General features: G+C 37.6%; 1 protein-coding gene across 14 annotated transcripts in view; it reads right to left on the bottom strand.

Annotated features, from left to right (window-relative positions):
- The window catches only part of LOC129727253 (TLD domain-containing protein 2), a 494,969-nt gene that overhangs the window by 186,900 nt on the left and 294,123 nt on the right, over positions 1–13,946 (bottom strand). For 9 of the 14 annotated variants that reach the window (XM_055684882.1, XM_055684871.1, XM_055684875.1 and 6 more), the window contains one exon: positions 456–524. The exons of 4 other annotated variants lie outside the window; for them this stretch is intronic. In XM_055684882.1, coding sequence (XP_055540857.1) covers positions 456–524 — 69 coding nt within the window. Of the gene's footprint in view, positions 1–455; positions 525–9,243; positions 9,537–13,946 lie in introns of those variants that run through there. One more of the 14 variants, XM_055684881.1, reaches the window with a different exon arrangement.

The following is a 13,946-nucleotide window of genomic DNA, read 5'->3' as shown; positions in this document are numbered from 1 at the left end:
TTTCAATTTATTTAATTTGGGCGGTATTGTACCGTGCGGTGTGCAAACTTTGTTCCAATAAACTGTATCGATTTGACCGCTCGTTGAATATTCGAACCTAACCCACTCACTCGCGTTGACGGAAGGGTTTGTGATGACTTTACTCCCCTACCCTCTCACTCGCAGTCTAACCGATGATTGATGGTGGCTAGAAACAGCAGCTCATCAAAGTTGTCCGCCGACTGCTACGTAAAAACGTGTAACGTCTCAGATGGTACCGAAGTGAGGTTTTTTATACCCGCATAACCACACAGTAATTATCTACCCATCTGTGACGGTAGCGCCTGAACGGAAATTAATTCGGGTACAATAAACTCAAAACAAATCGTTTGCTGGAAATCATGTTTAGTAAGCAATTCCGACGCTAAAGAACAGATAATAATAAACGTAAAATAAAAGAAATAAAAACAACTAACCTTCTGAAGGGCGGATCGAGACTGTCCGAGCTTTTGGACAGTATTACATCTTGACTAGCTCTGCGGGTCCTGGGGCAGGTGCAGGTGGAGGGTTATACAGCATCAACGGGCAGCATGATAGCATGGTTCGATGATGGGCGAGGTTTTTATTTCAGTTCAGTACCAATAGCCAATAGCGGCAATTGCAGGTCCAGGGGCAGAAATGAAGAGAGGAAATGAAAAGAAATGAACGAAAGCAAACAAAACTGGGTAAGAAAATAATACTTAAAACAGTAGCTAAAAATAAATAAATAAATAAATGAGCTTGAAATAATATGTAGGTAATAAGGTGTAAAAAGCATAAAATTATCACTCTGTGGTGCGATGAGGCCTTCGGATCTAAAAACAGAATTGACCCCAGCAAACGAGAGTAGCCTCACCTCTTAATAATAGCTTGTAATGGAATGCGCTACAAATAGGATACAATAATCAGGTTAGATCATAAGTTCTAGTTGTTTGCTGGTTCTGGTTTAACGTTTAGGTATTAGGCTGATACAAATTTCAAATTCTTTGTATGTCCAAGGTTATCCAAGTTAGCAAAGCGGGTGGCAAAAAATAAATAACACCGAGACGAAAAAAAAGAAATATCTTTGATCAAAGTTTGTGTGCAAGTTATGACGTTTGTAACTTGCACTCAAATAAATGTTGAAAAATAACACTTTATTATTATTATTATTATTATTTATTTCGCTTGCCTTTTGACGATACTCTCGCTGTCACTGGACTTGTTTGTTGCTAAATTAAGCATTTATGCTGTCGGAAAACCAATAAAATGAACAAAACGGTTTGAGCTTTTTTTTCTTCCCCTTCCTATATTCAAGATTTTTGAAGGGGGGGAGGGGCGACATAAAATGAAAATAAAATTTGTAACGGCCTTATTAAAAAAAAAAAAATCGTCCTAATCAATAGAGATAAGACAAAATATAACCTTCAATGTTTAACAGCAACGAATGTGCTTGAAAATTTTGTTCGACACGAATTTTTAAGCATCAACGAAAGTAGTAGACGGCTACGTATTATCGGGAGGTTTATTTATTTTTCTGCTTTTATTTGACCTTAAGCTTGAGCGACCACACGCGTTTTGTAGCTGATCCTTCGCAATGGAACTGAGCTAGTGAATTTGCACAAAGAACCACCGTTAGATGGCTAATCTAGAATTAATTTAGCATCTTCAATGTACAACAATTCAATAGCTTCCGCTTGGTATAGATCGATAACGGTTAGGGAAGGAAAAAAGGAAGTGTTATAATTATCGTTACTAGAGACCGGGTTTACCTCCGCATCTCTAACTACTGCTACGGAAAGGAAGAGGGTCACTTAGTCACCGTGTTAAGTGAAGGATATTTATACTTCTACCCTTCCCTCTACTACAACGTACTTTTAGACTTTCCACTGCTCCTCTTTACCGAAACTCGTTATTACTCCTACTAAATATTAGCAACTGTAATTACCTTAATTTTTAAATTTTGCTTAACGAAAGGGTCGAAGTAGGGGGATGAGAGGGAGCCTGAGAATAAACCCATGCATAAAAGTCTCTCTGACACCGAAAACGGTCTGATTTTACTATGATTCGAACTCATGATCAATCGCTTATCAACTTATCAAATTACTCAAAAACCGTACTAAATATCGACCTCATTTCAACCACGTTTTCCGTTTTAGGCCAAAGGTACATATACCTGCTTTCAAAATAAATCACTATTTTTGGTATAAAAACTCTGAAATTAAAATATTGCATTCTAATCTTTAGATTAATTACTATATCATATTCAAACGAAGTTCAAACGTTTTGAGACGGTTTCCTCGTTATATTCCTAACTTAAAAAAGTCTTTTGTACCATGCAAATTTGAAACGCATCCCCTGCGTAAAAAAAGACCTTAGTGTACATGCAAATAAACTTCAATATAGAAAAATAGTAGGAGGGTGGTATCCATGATACGACCGCATAGTTGACGTAGGACTACAATAGTTTCATATTTCCCTTTGAGGCTCTGTTTGATTTGACCTCGTTTTACTTTTGGCACGGTTCGATTTTGACACACATGTGCCAAAACGAGCGATTATGTCTAAACACATTTCTTAGTCTTCTTGATTATTTCAACCAATTTGAGCTCAACATCCTCCAAAAGAAAGGTATTTTGGTTCTTTATGTTGCCGAAGCGAATGACCGGAATCGGTAAAACGGTTTCTGGAACATAACCGGAACATGTGCCGGTAATATGTATAATGATCATGATCTAAGCAGTACTAAGCCTTTAATTACTCGGGTAGTAATATCTAGTATCTAGGTCGTCAGCCTCAATTCATCAAGCGACACCTTAAACGACATGGAACTAAATTGGTGGCCATATCTATGAAAAAGTCATGAAAATAGAACCGTTCATTTTTGGCATTATTCAATCTTGGCAACAGGAAAATTCTGCCGTGTCGTGTTTGGCAAAATCAAACGGGGTCTGTATTTTGATTATTTATTTGCAGCACTCTATTTTAGAAGAATGTTCTCTCTAACATTGATGAATACCTTCATTCGAATACAGTCAATTTTCTTCAATACGCAAAAAGGTAAGCTTCTATACAGACCTAAATTGAGTACGATTTAGTAGAAATTAAACAATATTTATTTGTCTTGTGAAAGATGGCTCACTCTCCGATCACCAAGCGGCAAAGATGTCACATAATATAATTTTCCTACAGTTACAAGTTCGTGGAAAAAAAACGATAAAGAATTACAGTTTTTAAACAAAAATGTATATTCACAGAAAATTTAAAATGGACATGAGAAAAACAGAGTATAGAGTTAATAAATAAACAACGCATTTTATCTGTACAATGAACCTAATTTATATGCCCAGCTATCTGTCTCTACCGGTACGAACAGAATTTTGTTGTCCCCGGTGTCGCAGCGTTTTTTGCGGCACCCGAATAATCATATTGAATTCTAATATTTGCTACTACATATACGAAACAAGAAGAAGAAGACATTTAAAACGGCAATTCGATTGTGTTCCAGATCGCAAAACAATACCTACGCGTTAACCCAACACGCCCCACTGTGCGTCGACAACAGCAATGTAGTCTTCACTTGGCTTGGCTGCACACAAATGAATATCGAGCTCTACTGCACTGATAGACGACGAGTGACCAGCGCTCTATTCATACATTGCTCGGTGCAGTACTGTTGCCTGTGCCAGCATGTTTTCCATCAAGACATCAGTTTTAATAACATTCTAACAGCAGAACGTAAAACTGTCTGATAGTGGAGGTGGTTACGAACTTTCCGAAAAAGCTTCACCTTCAAGACATCATACTTTCAATGTGCTCTTTGAAAATAATACTTTTTAGTAATTAAATCCCTACTGTTTAACCTCTTCTGACCAATTTCATATAACCTCAGTCATCGTGATAACGTGATAACTGTTTGGCTCGAGGCTCATGGAGAAAAGTGATTAGTTGAGTTTTAGAAGCAATTAAAGAATTTTCCCACTTTTGTAACTAGGAAGTGAAAATATCTAAATATCTAAGTTTTTTTCCTGCAATCGACTACATATGACACGAGGACTGTTTTCCATTTTACAGAAATGCTTGTGTCATCACAAAATAAAGACTTTGTGCACCCAGGAGTTAAATCAGAAAGATCTGTTGTAAATACATTGAAAATCACTGGACCCAAACAGAAAACCTATCAGGTTTTAAATTCTGGTAGAAAACCTGTAGAGTTCGATCAGTTAAGTTATTTTTTTTACAATTTTAGTTATAAAAATTTGGATAAGAATAATTTTTTTATTGATACGTGACATTATCCTGTTAAAAATAATTTTATCGAAAAGTTTACCATTTGAAATGCACTGCGTCAAAATTGGAGTATTTCTTGCATATTTTTTGTAATTTAGGAAAATCTACAATTTTGAAGCAACTATTCGAAATTCAAATTCGTGCCATGAACGCTTACTGCTGAGCGAGTGTTTGAGTATTATGTCCTTTGGTCACAAGAAAAAAAATCAGCATCTTTGATTACAGATAATATCAAATATTTCTAAAGAATCTACGACAGGAGTTTTTTAAAATCGCAACTTTATTTATTAACTTTGGTATAACAATTCATACTCAATTCATACTTCATATTCAATTAATACTAAAACTAGGAACTAAAAACATATTTTCCAAAAGTCAAAAAAACTTTCTTTGGCTCCAGCGCTTACTGCTAAGAATATTTTTAAATACAAACAATGATGCATTCCTGTTGTAGATTACGTTATACTCTATCGCTTCTGAGACTAACCAGAAAGTTGTTTTTAGTTGTTTGTTCCCTTGCGCTATATACATGTTAAAAGCAGGTATTAGACGAAACAAATAATTGCTATTTTTGGTAGGGATTTTATTTTCTGCAAATTTTGCTTCGTCTATTACCTGTTTAATACTTCAGTTTCATTTTCCACTCAGTTGCATTTTCCACTGGTTTTGAATGTGATTTAATTTTTCGATTATAGTCCCAAAATTTAGATTACTTAAAATCTATGTTTAATATTTTTCTGTAAATCATTGAAATAGTCTTTTAATAGGGTCACGAGAGTGGGTTGCAACGAAGCCAAAAAATAATCTGGTTTGAAAATATCGATTCCCAAAACTAAAAAAAACAATCGAAAAAGACGCCAACGTGGGTCTAAGTCTACGGTTTAGTTAGTACCACATCCAGCAATTATGACTGTCAGGCCTACTTCAGCTTAGATTTGTTCAAATGTTACTCCCAAACGTTGTTTCTCAAGCAATCTGAGTGGAAGTTATCAGTGCAAAGTGGTAAAATGTTGATATCTTTGAATGGGACAAATGAAAAAAATATCATTCGGTTTCATTTGGAGGAGCAACTTGTGCAAATCAGCTACAAACGCCATTTTGAAGTTCAAGATGGTGACTTACGGTTCCTTGACAACAGCGTGAAACGATTAAATACCCCTAATACGGGTATTTCCGAATTCGAGAAGATGCATGGGGTCGTTAATAAACATCAGACGCTATTTTAAAATTTCATGGTTGCAACTTCCAGTTTTCGGAAATTTGCATGAAATAACGAAACATCACCCAATATGGATATTCTCGGAATCAGAGTGATGTCCGGACTCCGGAGAAATTGACTCCAGCATTATTTCGGAATCCAAACTTGTGTCTCAGTGTACGTAAAACAGCCTAAAGTGGACAGATACCCCCTAATATGAGTATTTCAGACCAGCGGTTCTCAACCTGGGATACGCGTACCTCTAGGGATACGCGAAGGTTTCCAGGCGCGAAAAAAATCAATGATGGCGGACAAAGCAATTTTTTTTATAAGCTTTTTTTGTTTTTCAATCTTGCTCTTAAGACTTTTTTACACTGCACTTTTGTTTCACTTCACTTTTCAATTCTATCACTTTGACTTATCACTTACAAATGCGCATTTCAACGCCTACCCTTTAAATTTTATAGCTAAGTAGGTAAAGGAATGGGAAAAATTTTAAGTCAGAGAACGTAAACAATTTGAGTTAGATAGAGGATCGTGCGCCCTGGTGATACATGCTTTGTCGGGGAATTTGAGGTAGACATTTGAAGAGCCATGAGAAGTAATTACCTTGATCTCTGTTAAGGAGAGTAGCTGGGTTTTGTTTGAAAATTTCTAAACTTTCTGCGACATCTAATTTCCAAGGGGATGTTACGGATCGAACTAGACTTATAATAGACTAGACTAATAATGGCCCATTTTGTTGAAAATTTAAAATCCTCGGGGGGTATCAATACTGACGAGATAATGGTTTCTTTTGATGTCACAGCACTCTTCCCAAATGTTCCAGTGAAAGAAACTATAAGTCTTTTAGAAGATTGGCTTCTCTCCCAACGATGTGATAACCATTGGAAAACTATAGTACGCAGTTACTTGAGCTTAACTCAAGTTTGCATGGAAGATAATTATTTCTCATTTCGTAAGAAATTTTACAAACAAACCAGAGGATCACCGATGGGGAATCCTCTTTCACCTTTCCTATGTGAACTTTTCATGGCACATTTGGAAAATAAACTAAAAGAAAAAGACTCCTTACCAGATCGTTGGTGGAGGCACGTGGATGATGTTTTTTTGCATTTTAAGACAGGGTGACTTAGAAAGTTTTTTAGGAATTTTGAATGGTGGTTGAAAACTCCACCCACTTTGAATTCGAAGTCTTTAGGAAGCCCACGCATACAAAACGGGTAATACCTAGCACTTCGAACCATTCCTTTCAGCATAAAATGGCTGCTTTTTACCATATGATCCACCGGATGGAATCTTTACCTCTAAGTAATGAAGCAAAGAAAAATGAAATGGAATATATTTTTGAAATTGGTGAGCAGAATAGATATAATAGAAGAACCATCCAAACTATTTTTGATAAAAAGAAACGAATCCGACACAGGAAATCTTATCTACAGTAGTATTATAGATATTATCTACAGTAGTAGAAATAAGCAACCTAAAACAAGATTGGGTTCTACTAGAGACACTATTGACAATTTACACAGGGCAGGTGTTTAAAAAGTTGCATGCCCACATTGTGATAAAGTTTACATTGGCCAAACCAAAAGAAATTTAGACATCAGGTTTAAGGAACATACTTCAGAACTCATAAATGCTAAAAAAGACTCGGAAAAAAGAGTAACTCACCATTTCAGATTCAAAAATGCCGAACATATTTTTCATGAAGATCACCCTATGACTACCGACAATATCAGTCTAGTTCGACCCGCAACATCCCCTTGGAAATTAGATGTCGCAGAGTGTTTGGAAATTTTCAAACAAAACTCAGCTACCTCCTTAACCGAGATCAAAGTAATCACTTCTCATGGCTCTTCAAATGTCTACCTCAAATTCCCCGACAAGGCATGTATCACCAGACACGATCCTCTACCTAACTCAAGTTGTTTACGTTCTCTGACTTAAAACTTGTCCCATTCCTTTACCTAGTTATAAAATTTAAAGGGTTCGCTATTTCGTCAGCAGTCCATAGAAGCACTGAAGAAGGCGCTTTGTGAGCGTTGAAATGCGCATTTGAAAGTGAAAAGTGATAGAATTAAAAAGTGAACAGCTCGTGTAAGAATTAATGACTGTCAAACTTGTAAACAAATACATGCAGACAAAGAGACACATACAGCTGAGGCAAAAGCGGATTAGTTGGATTAGTGTAATGCATAATTCTATCGCAGTCTTCGTAAGATGTGTATAAAATGCTTCTTAGCATCTTGCAGCGCATTTGTAAACATTGATGACGTAGCACTCCAAAAGCCTGATTAAGCAATACGGCAAACTCAGCATTTCTGTATTGTTCGGTAGTTTTTTTTTTAGGATTTTATTGCAGTTTATCCTGTTTCAGTTAAAAGTAATTTCCTGTGTCGTTAAGGTATGCATCCTTAAAAATGAAGTTTTTCCACGTAACACTGGAACCTTAGTCGCCCCAAAAAAAGATAATTTCAAATTTTCAATGACAGTCCCCGCGCGACAACACCGTGTGACGGGCTGTCAATATAATACATATTTCGTGGTTCTCAATTTCATTGAGCCAATTTTCACGGGGGATGCACGAATTAAACACCAAATTTTCACTCTTATGGAATCACCTAGCATTCATCACACTGCTAATCATAAATGAATCACACTTTCATGAATAAACGTAGCCGCAAACCATCGTAGTAGGTTACTAAGGTATCCGCTGTAGTTGTTACGTGCAGAATTGATAGCCTAGGTATCCACTGCAGTGCCGTCGATTTATGTCAATTATGTCGAAATAAAGCTTGTTTTTGGAAATTTGAAGAGAACATTTTAAAGATAAAAGTATTCTTAGTGTAGTGAGCGCGAACAAGGCAGCAGATGGTGCTAGTGTTACTAACGTAAAGTACCAATATGAGCCGAATAATGATTTTATTGCAAAATTGTTCACAGTGGTATGTCTGTTAGTATGTGGTTTTACCATATTTTTCTCTTATAATACAGGCATCCAACTTTTGCCGCACCTATCAACATATACATCAATGAACTAGTCTTATTGCGGCTACGAATATAACCAACTATTAACTAACCGCGCCATGTTGATGTTTTGAAACTTTTTATGGTCTTGAATTGAAAATTCCTCATCATCTAACAAATAAATTGAACATTTAAATTTGGTTTTGATCTACCTCTGTATAATATAGGGTAAATTAACCTATGGTGGTCCCCTTTCTAATGGTGGACCACCCTCCAGATTAACTCAATTGATGCGAAAATTCGAAGAATTTTCAGAAAACTTCTATTGAGAAACTCCTTATCCAGTTAATCTGCATCATACACACAAATAAATCCCGATTTATGTTAAGAGAAATTGAGTTCAACTGACGGGTGGTTCACTATAAGTTATAAAGTAAAGGGGTCCACTATAGGTTTATTTACCCTAACTCAGCTAGATTTATTTCCTGGAAAACTGAGGTGAAAGAATTGAATTCATTTTTGCTCGGAAATTATTTTCCTCAAATGTCATAAAGCCAAGGATAAATTTTATGATGACGTTGGCTCCAATAAGTTCTACAACAGAGGTCAAACTTACAGAGCACTCCCAACAACCTAAACAGTAAAGCTAACATACCAATTAAAAAAATATATATATTTATTTAGCCACAACAAACAAAACCAGCTTGAGGCAAAAACCCGAATCGAATTTCGAGCTGAAATACAATATCTTAAGCATTGCTGTTAAGCTCTGTTTCACCGCTGCTTACCAGTAATTTTTCTTAAAAACTGATAGATGGTTTTTCGTTTTCCTCGACTTTCCCGGCGGATATTCAATTGGCAGTGGTTTTAACTCACTCCTGTCATCGTTACTTTCTTCGATTGCTTCTTCAGTTACTTCTTCATTCTGCTCCATTTTAACCACTGAGTCACGTAAGCTTAGTCATACATCGAAGCACAATCTGGCCGACAGCAGCAAGGGTAAGTGATACCGTATCGGTTCACTATCGGTCCACGGTCGGGTGGAAAAGGTTTGTTTTCTCAGATTCTACTGCACTTTTTGCTTCCAGACGTCTCGTTACTGATAACGATAAATGAAAATCAAAAACTCAGCATTGCAACACCTAGCCTAATGAGCAAACGTGACTTAATTATATCGGCCATACATAACCGGTCTAACCGCGTGGTCCGATTTCACAATTAACAATACTTGTCACGTCGAACGTCAATTTTTTTCGCTTCGTTGTTCTTCTTCTAGGGAGACGGCGGCGACAGTCAGTGACGCGACGCGACTTCTACTATCAGCAACACATTTGTTTTGCGCGCTTGAGCCAATTAATCCGACTGCCTTAATTTGGGCCGTCCTTGGGTCCCTCACAAGGTACAAATAAAAAAAAAGCTCACGTTACTCAACTATAGTAAACAGCTATCGTAAAACGGTTCAAACAGTTCAGCGTCGCTTTCGGTGGCCAGCAACAAGAGAACGTCGTAACTAAAACAAAATTCTTAATAATGTTATCAAGCCGTTATCGTTTTACGCTGATTTACAGCAATGAATAACCAACAAGTCACGTGATCGGTATACAAATGTATTCAATCAGCAGACAATTCTGATCAGCAATCACTGTTAGACCAATTTGGCCAATATTATATTTCTCTCGATAACGGAATGAACCAGATTGTGAAATCTGTTCGACAATGGGTCCAGCACTGATAAGCTGAACAATTGACTCTGTTATGATCTGTCCGGGTCGAACGACACATTTGCTTGATCCGGGTGGTTGCTCGGGGTTTTCAAGAAGTTGCCCAGAAGGTGAAATTGATTGAGTAGCTAGTGACCTTAATTCAAAGCAAGAATTTGATGACTTTTAATTTGAACACTGGGCTGTAGGAAGCTGAACATTGGGTGAAGTATGGCTTTATTGTGTTATTTTGATATGACCAGCTACTGGAATGGATTACTGTAACAAATGGTTACATCGTAAAGCTCTCAGCTGGGATGCTAGTTCTGTTTCAGCTGTTTAGTTCACTTTAATCCCGCCGGTGCTGAACAGAGCGCAAAGGTAATCAAACAGAATAGAATTCAAGCGCAATCTGTATCACCTGCTTGCCACCTTTTGTTTCTTTGTATGATCTCACAAGAAGGATTCGATTCACCACGAAGTAAGAATGCGAGCTGGTGGCCTCTGGTCATAAAACAGTGTTTTAACGTGGAATAATGCCGACTATAAACCAAGCTTGTTTCGGTGATTGTGTTTTGCAGTTACTCATCGACTGTAATGCAACGGTAAACAAAACAAAAACCGGCTGAAGTCACGTACCTATCAATTTTATTTGAAGAATTCAATTACTCTTTGAAGACTTTTGAGTATCTACTTCAAACTACCTTTGAAATTTTCAGCGACTATTGCAAGTCATGTTATGCTTACAGCTCTGCTCAGCTGAAGAAGAGCTAAACATGCCTGCTTCGAAAAATATCCACTAGACACAGTAATAAACCCAACAGGTAGAGCAAAATAAACAACCGTGTCAATGCTTTGTTGTGGGCCATAAATTCCACCAACTCAGTAAGTGCGACAAACAAAGCACGAAGCAAACTACTGAAAGGTTGGAGCTATTTTTCAAAATATCAAAACCACAGCACGCTTCCGTGCAGAAAAAAAGTCACATGCTAATCAGTTAAGCTGCCTCCATACACCGTCAGTCCATTGGCCATTTGATCCAGTTTTACAATACCAGTCGTGTGAGTGTTTACGTGAGCTCTGGGACGTGTCACATAGTTCAGCTCTTTGGCTCTAGCAGCTTTCACTTTCCGTTCTCACGAGAAATAAACAAATTATCCTGTGCCTTCGGTTAATAGAAGTAAAAAAAAACTTTTCCACTGTCCACCCCGCAACCAATAACACAACTCTACCACACCACGGCCCCGATCGTTACCGGTTTGATACATAAAAATTTCGAAACGGAGAACGAAACCGCACTACGGATTCCGTCCACTCCCGCGATACTGCCAGCTTTCGACTGCCAAACTGCCAAGCCGTATGATAACACGCGCGATAATAGCACAGGGCCGACTGCTGCACGGCACAGGGCTGTCGTGTGCCGGTGACACGGAATCGGGCTGCGGAAAGTGACGACGGGCGGGCGGTTTCCCAAAAGAAGATCTAGCGCTCGCAGCGATGGCACCAATACCGAGCCTAGTGCCTTTTTCTGGATTGGAAAAAATATAGAAACACAGCACAGTTTGTAGAGCGAGAGAAAAAAAGGGGCACAGAAGGAACGCCGAAAGAACAATGTGTGCTGCAGAAAAGAGTCCAGCTACAGTGAGGGGCGAATGAATTTGGATGTCGCCGGTCGAAGCGGTTCATGGATTGCAAATTGTGTTCAATAAATGTTTCGGTATGAAAATATTCACAATATTTATGAGCAGTTCAAAATTAATTTTGTTTGGGTACATTTGATAGCTATAGTGTCTACTTTTTCTTATCTCAGAGCGAAATCTAATTTCATACTCAGTATACTTAGTATTACAAAATCTTTTTCGTTTTTGGCTTCTTTACCTCAAAATACATCTTGAATATTCTTCTGAATTTTTTAATCAATCAAACTAAGTATATAATTTCTCTAGGTAGGAGATCTTTGGGCTTTTGTCAAAACAATAATACAAAAATCGAAAACATTTCATAAACACTGAATATCGCAAAAACTTCTGTTTTTCAACGGAAAACTTGATTTCACTTACTGAAATGCATGCATTATAAGATAATCTATCTTACATTTTTTAGATAACCTATTAATATTCGTATCATTTTGAACTAAATACAGCATTTTTTACCCATGGGATACGTTCTGTGCAAATAAAAACTGTATCGTAAAATGGGGCGAATATAAACAGTCTCTGAGGTATCTTGCTTTGTACAAAAAAACACTTTTATGAAGTTTTTGGCTACTATCTTGGTTGCCTGCTGAATTGGGTTACGAAGGTAGCATCCGTAGTACGGGTGATCTGTCTAACGGAGCTATTCCGCATTTCCCAAATACAGCTCAGGCATACCTCAGCCCTTCCCCTCGATATTGTCCATTAGCTTTTGCAAGATCCTTGGAAATTTACGTTTGAAAGCGATACTTGGTATTTTTCATTAGAGGATTTCCAGTTTGTAAAAATGTTCTGCCAGACAGTCTTAAGTGGGCGAAAAAAATCAAAGGTATATCGTTATCGGCACAGAGCTAAATAACTTTCAGTGTTAAATACGACTCCAAATTATTTCCGATAAATTAACACTCGCTTTTCCTCTTGCTTTCGCAGAAATAATTTCTTAGTAGTAGATAACCAGTCTTCGAAGGAGCAACTTTCGAACTAGCCGCATTCAAACCGGCTGGTTTCTCTGGTCCACCTTCTGTCCAAGAGTAATAGAAGTGGAGAGCCTTGTACGTGACGTAGGGAGGTATTATGGTACCATCTCCTGCAGTGCTAAACAACACCGACACCGATACTTTGGTGCTATTCGTCACCCGTTCCGTATACTTGCAACCTCGTCACGTAGAGCGTTCTTCTTTCCCGGATGATCACATAAATTTATTCCAAGGTTTCGATATTGGCAGCAGGAACACCTTGGAGTTCTCTCTGTAACCTGTCGAAGTACTTGTTAATAACTAAACCTGACACTGATGATCGATTCCTTATTATGTTTCGGCACATCCTGAGAGACAATTTCGGCTTATTCCTGGCCAAGAAGGAGTAAACATAACCCGGTCCTGCTAGATTGTTCTTAAAAACTGCAATTTTCTTTTCCTCTCTGTTCAAATATTTTTGGATGATTAGTCGAAGCATCCATAAAATTGTTAGCCTTGAAAACCAAAAGAAGGATTCTGGACGATCTCTTGACGGACGAGTATTTCTGAAGTTAATCGACTGTTTTCATGCTCGTGAATTAGTGTTGATTAAAATGGAAAAAAAGATTTGCTTGTCTAGATTGACGACCACGAACGGAAAGGAATTCCCTTGGATATAGAGCTCATAACGAAAAAGGCACTGCGAATACTTTTATACATAATGTACACTGAGGTCTTTGTCTTGTAGGTCTTGTAGGTTTATTCTTGCGCTATTTTTACACAATACGAACCCCCGAGTGAAAAATACTACAGTGTATAACCACTAGACTTTCATTAGTTTCAACAAAAAAGGGGGTTCACAGCGACTAAGGACTGGTTCTAGGGATTTGTGAGAAAAAATCAAAGAAGATACCGAATACCACAATCACCTCTAAGTTTTTGGTCAGATTAGCTAAAATTTTTGAGAAAAACTCACATCATCCTGATTACGTGTTCAACACAGACGAGACCGGTCTATTTTAGAAAAAAATGCTCAACCGAATTGTCCTGGCATCGACTGAATGCTCGGCTCCCGGATTTAAAGTCTCCAAAGACCAAGTCACGCTACTATTTTGTTCGACTGTATCCGACGATAAACTTT

This window comes from Wyeomyia smithii, chromosome 3 (genome assembly GCF_029784165.1).
Source record: "Wyeomyia smithii strain HCP4-BCI-WySm-NY-G18 chromosome 3, ASM2978416v1, whole genome shotgun sequence".
Taxonomy (NCBI): Eukaryota; Metazoa; Arthropoda; class Insecta; order Diptera; family Culicidae; genus Wyeomyia; species Wyeomyia smithii.
The sequence above is the reverse complement of the archived record's forward strand: the minus strand, read 5'-3'. Positions and strand labels throughout refer to the sequence as shown.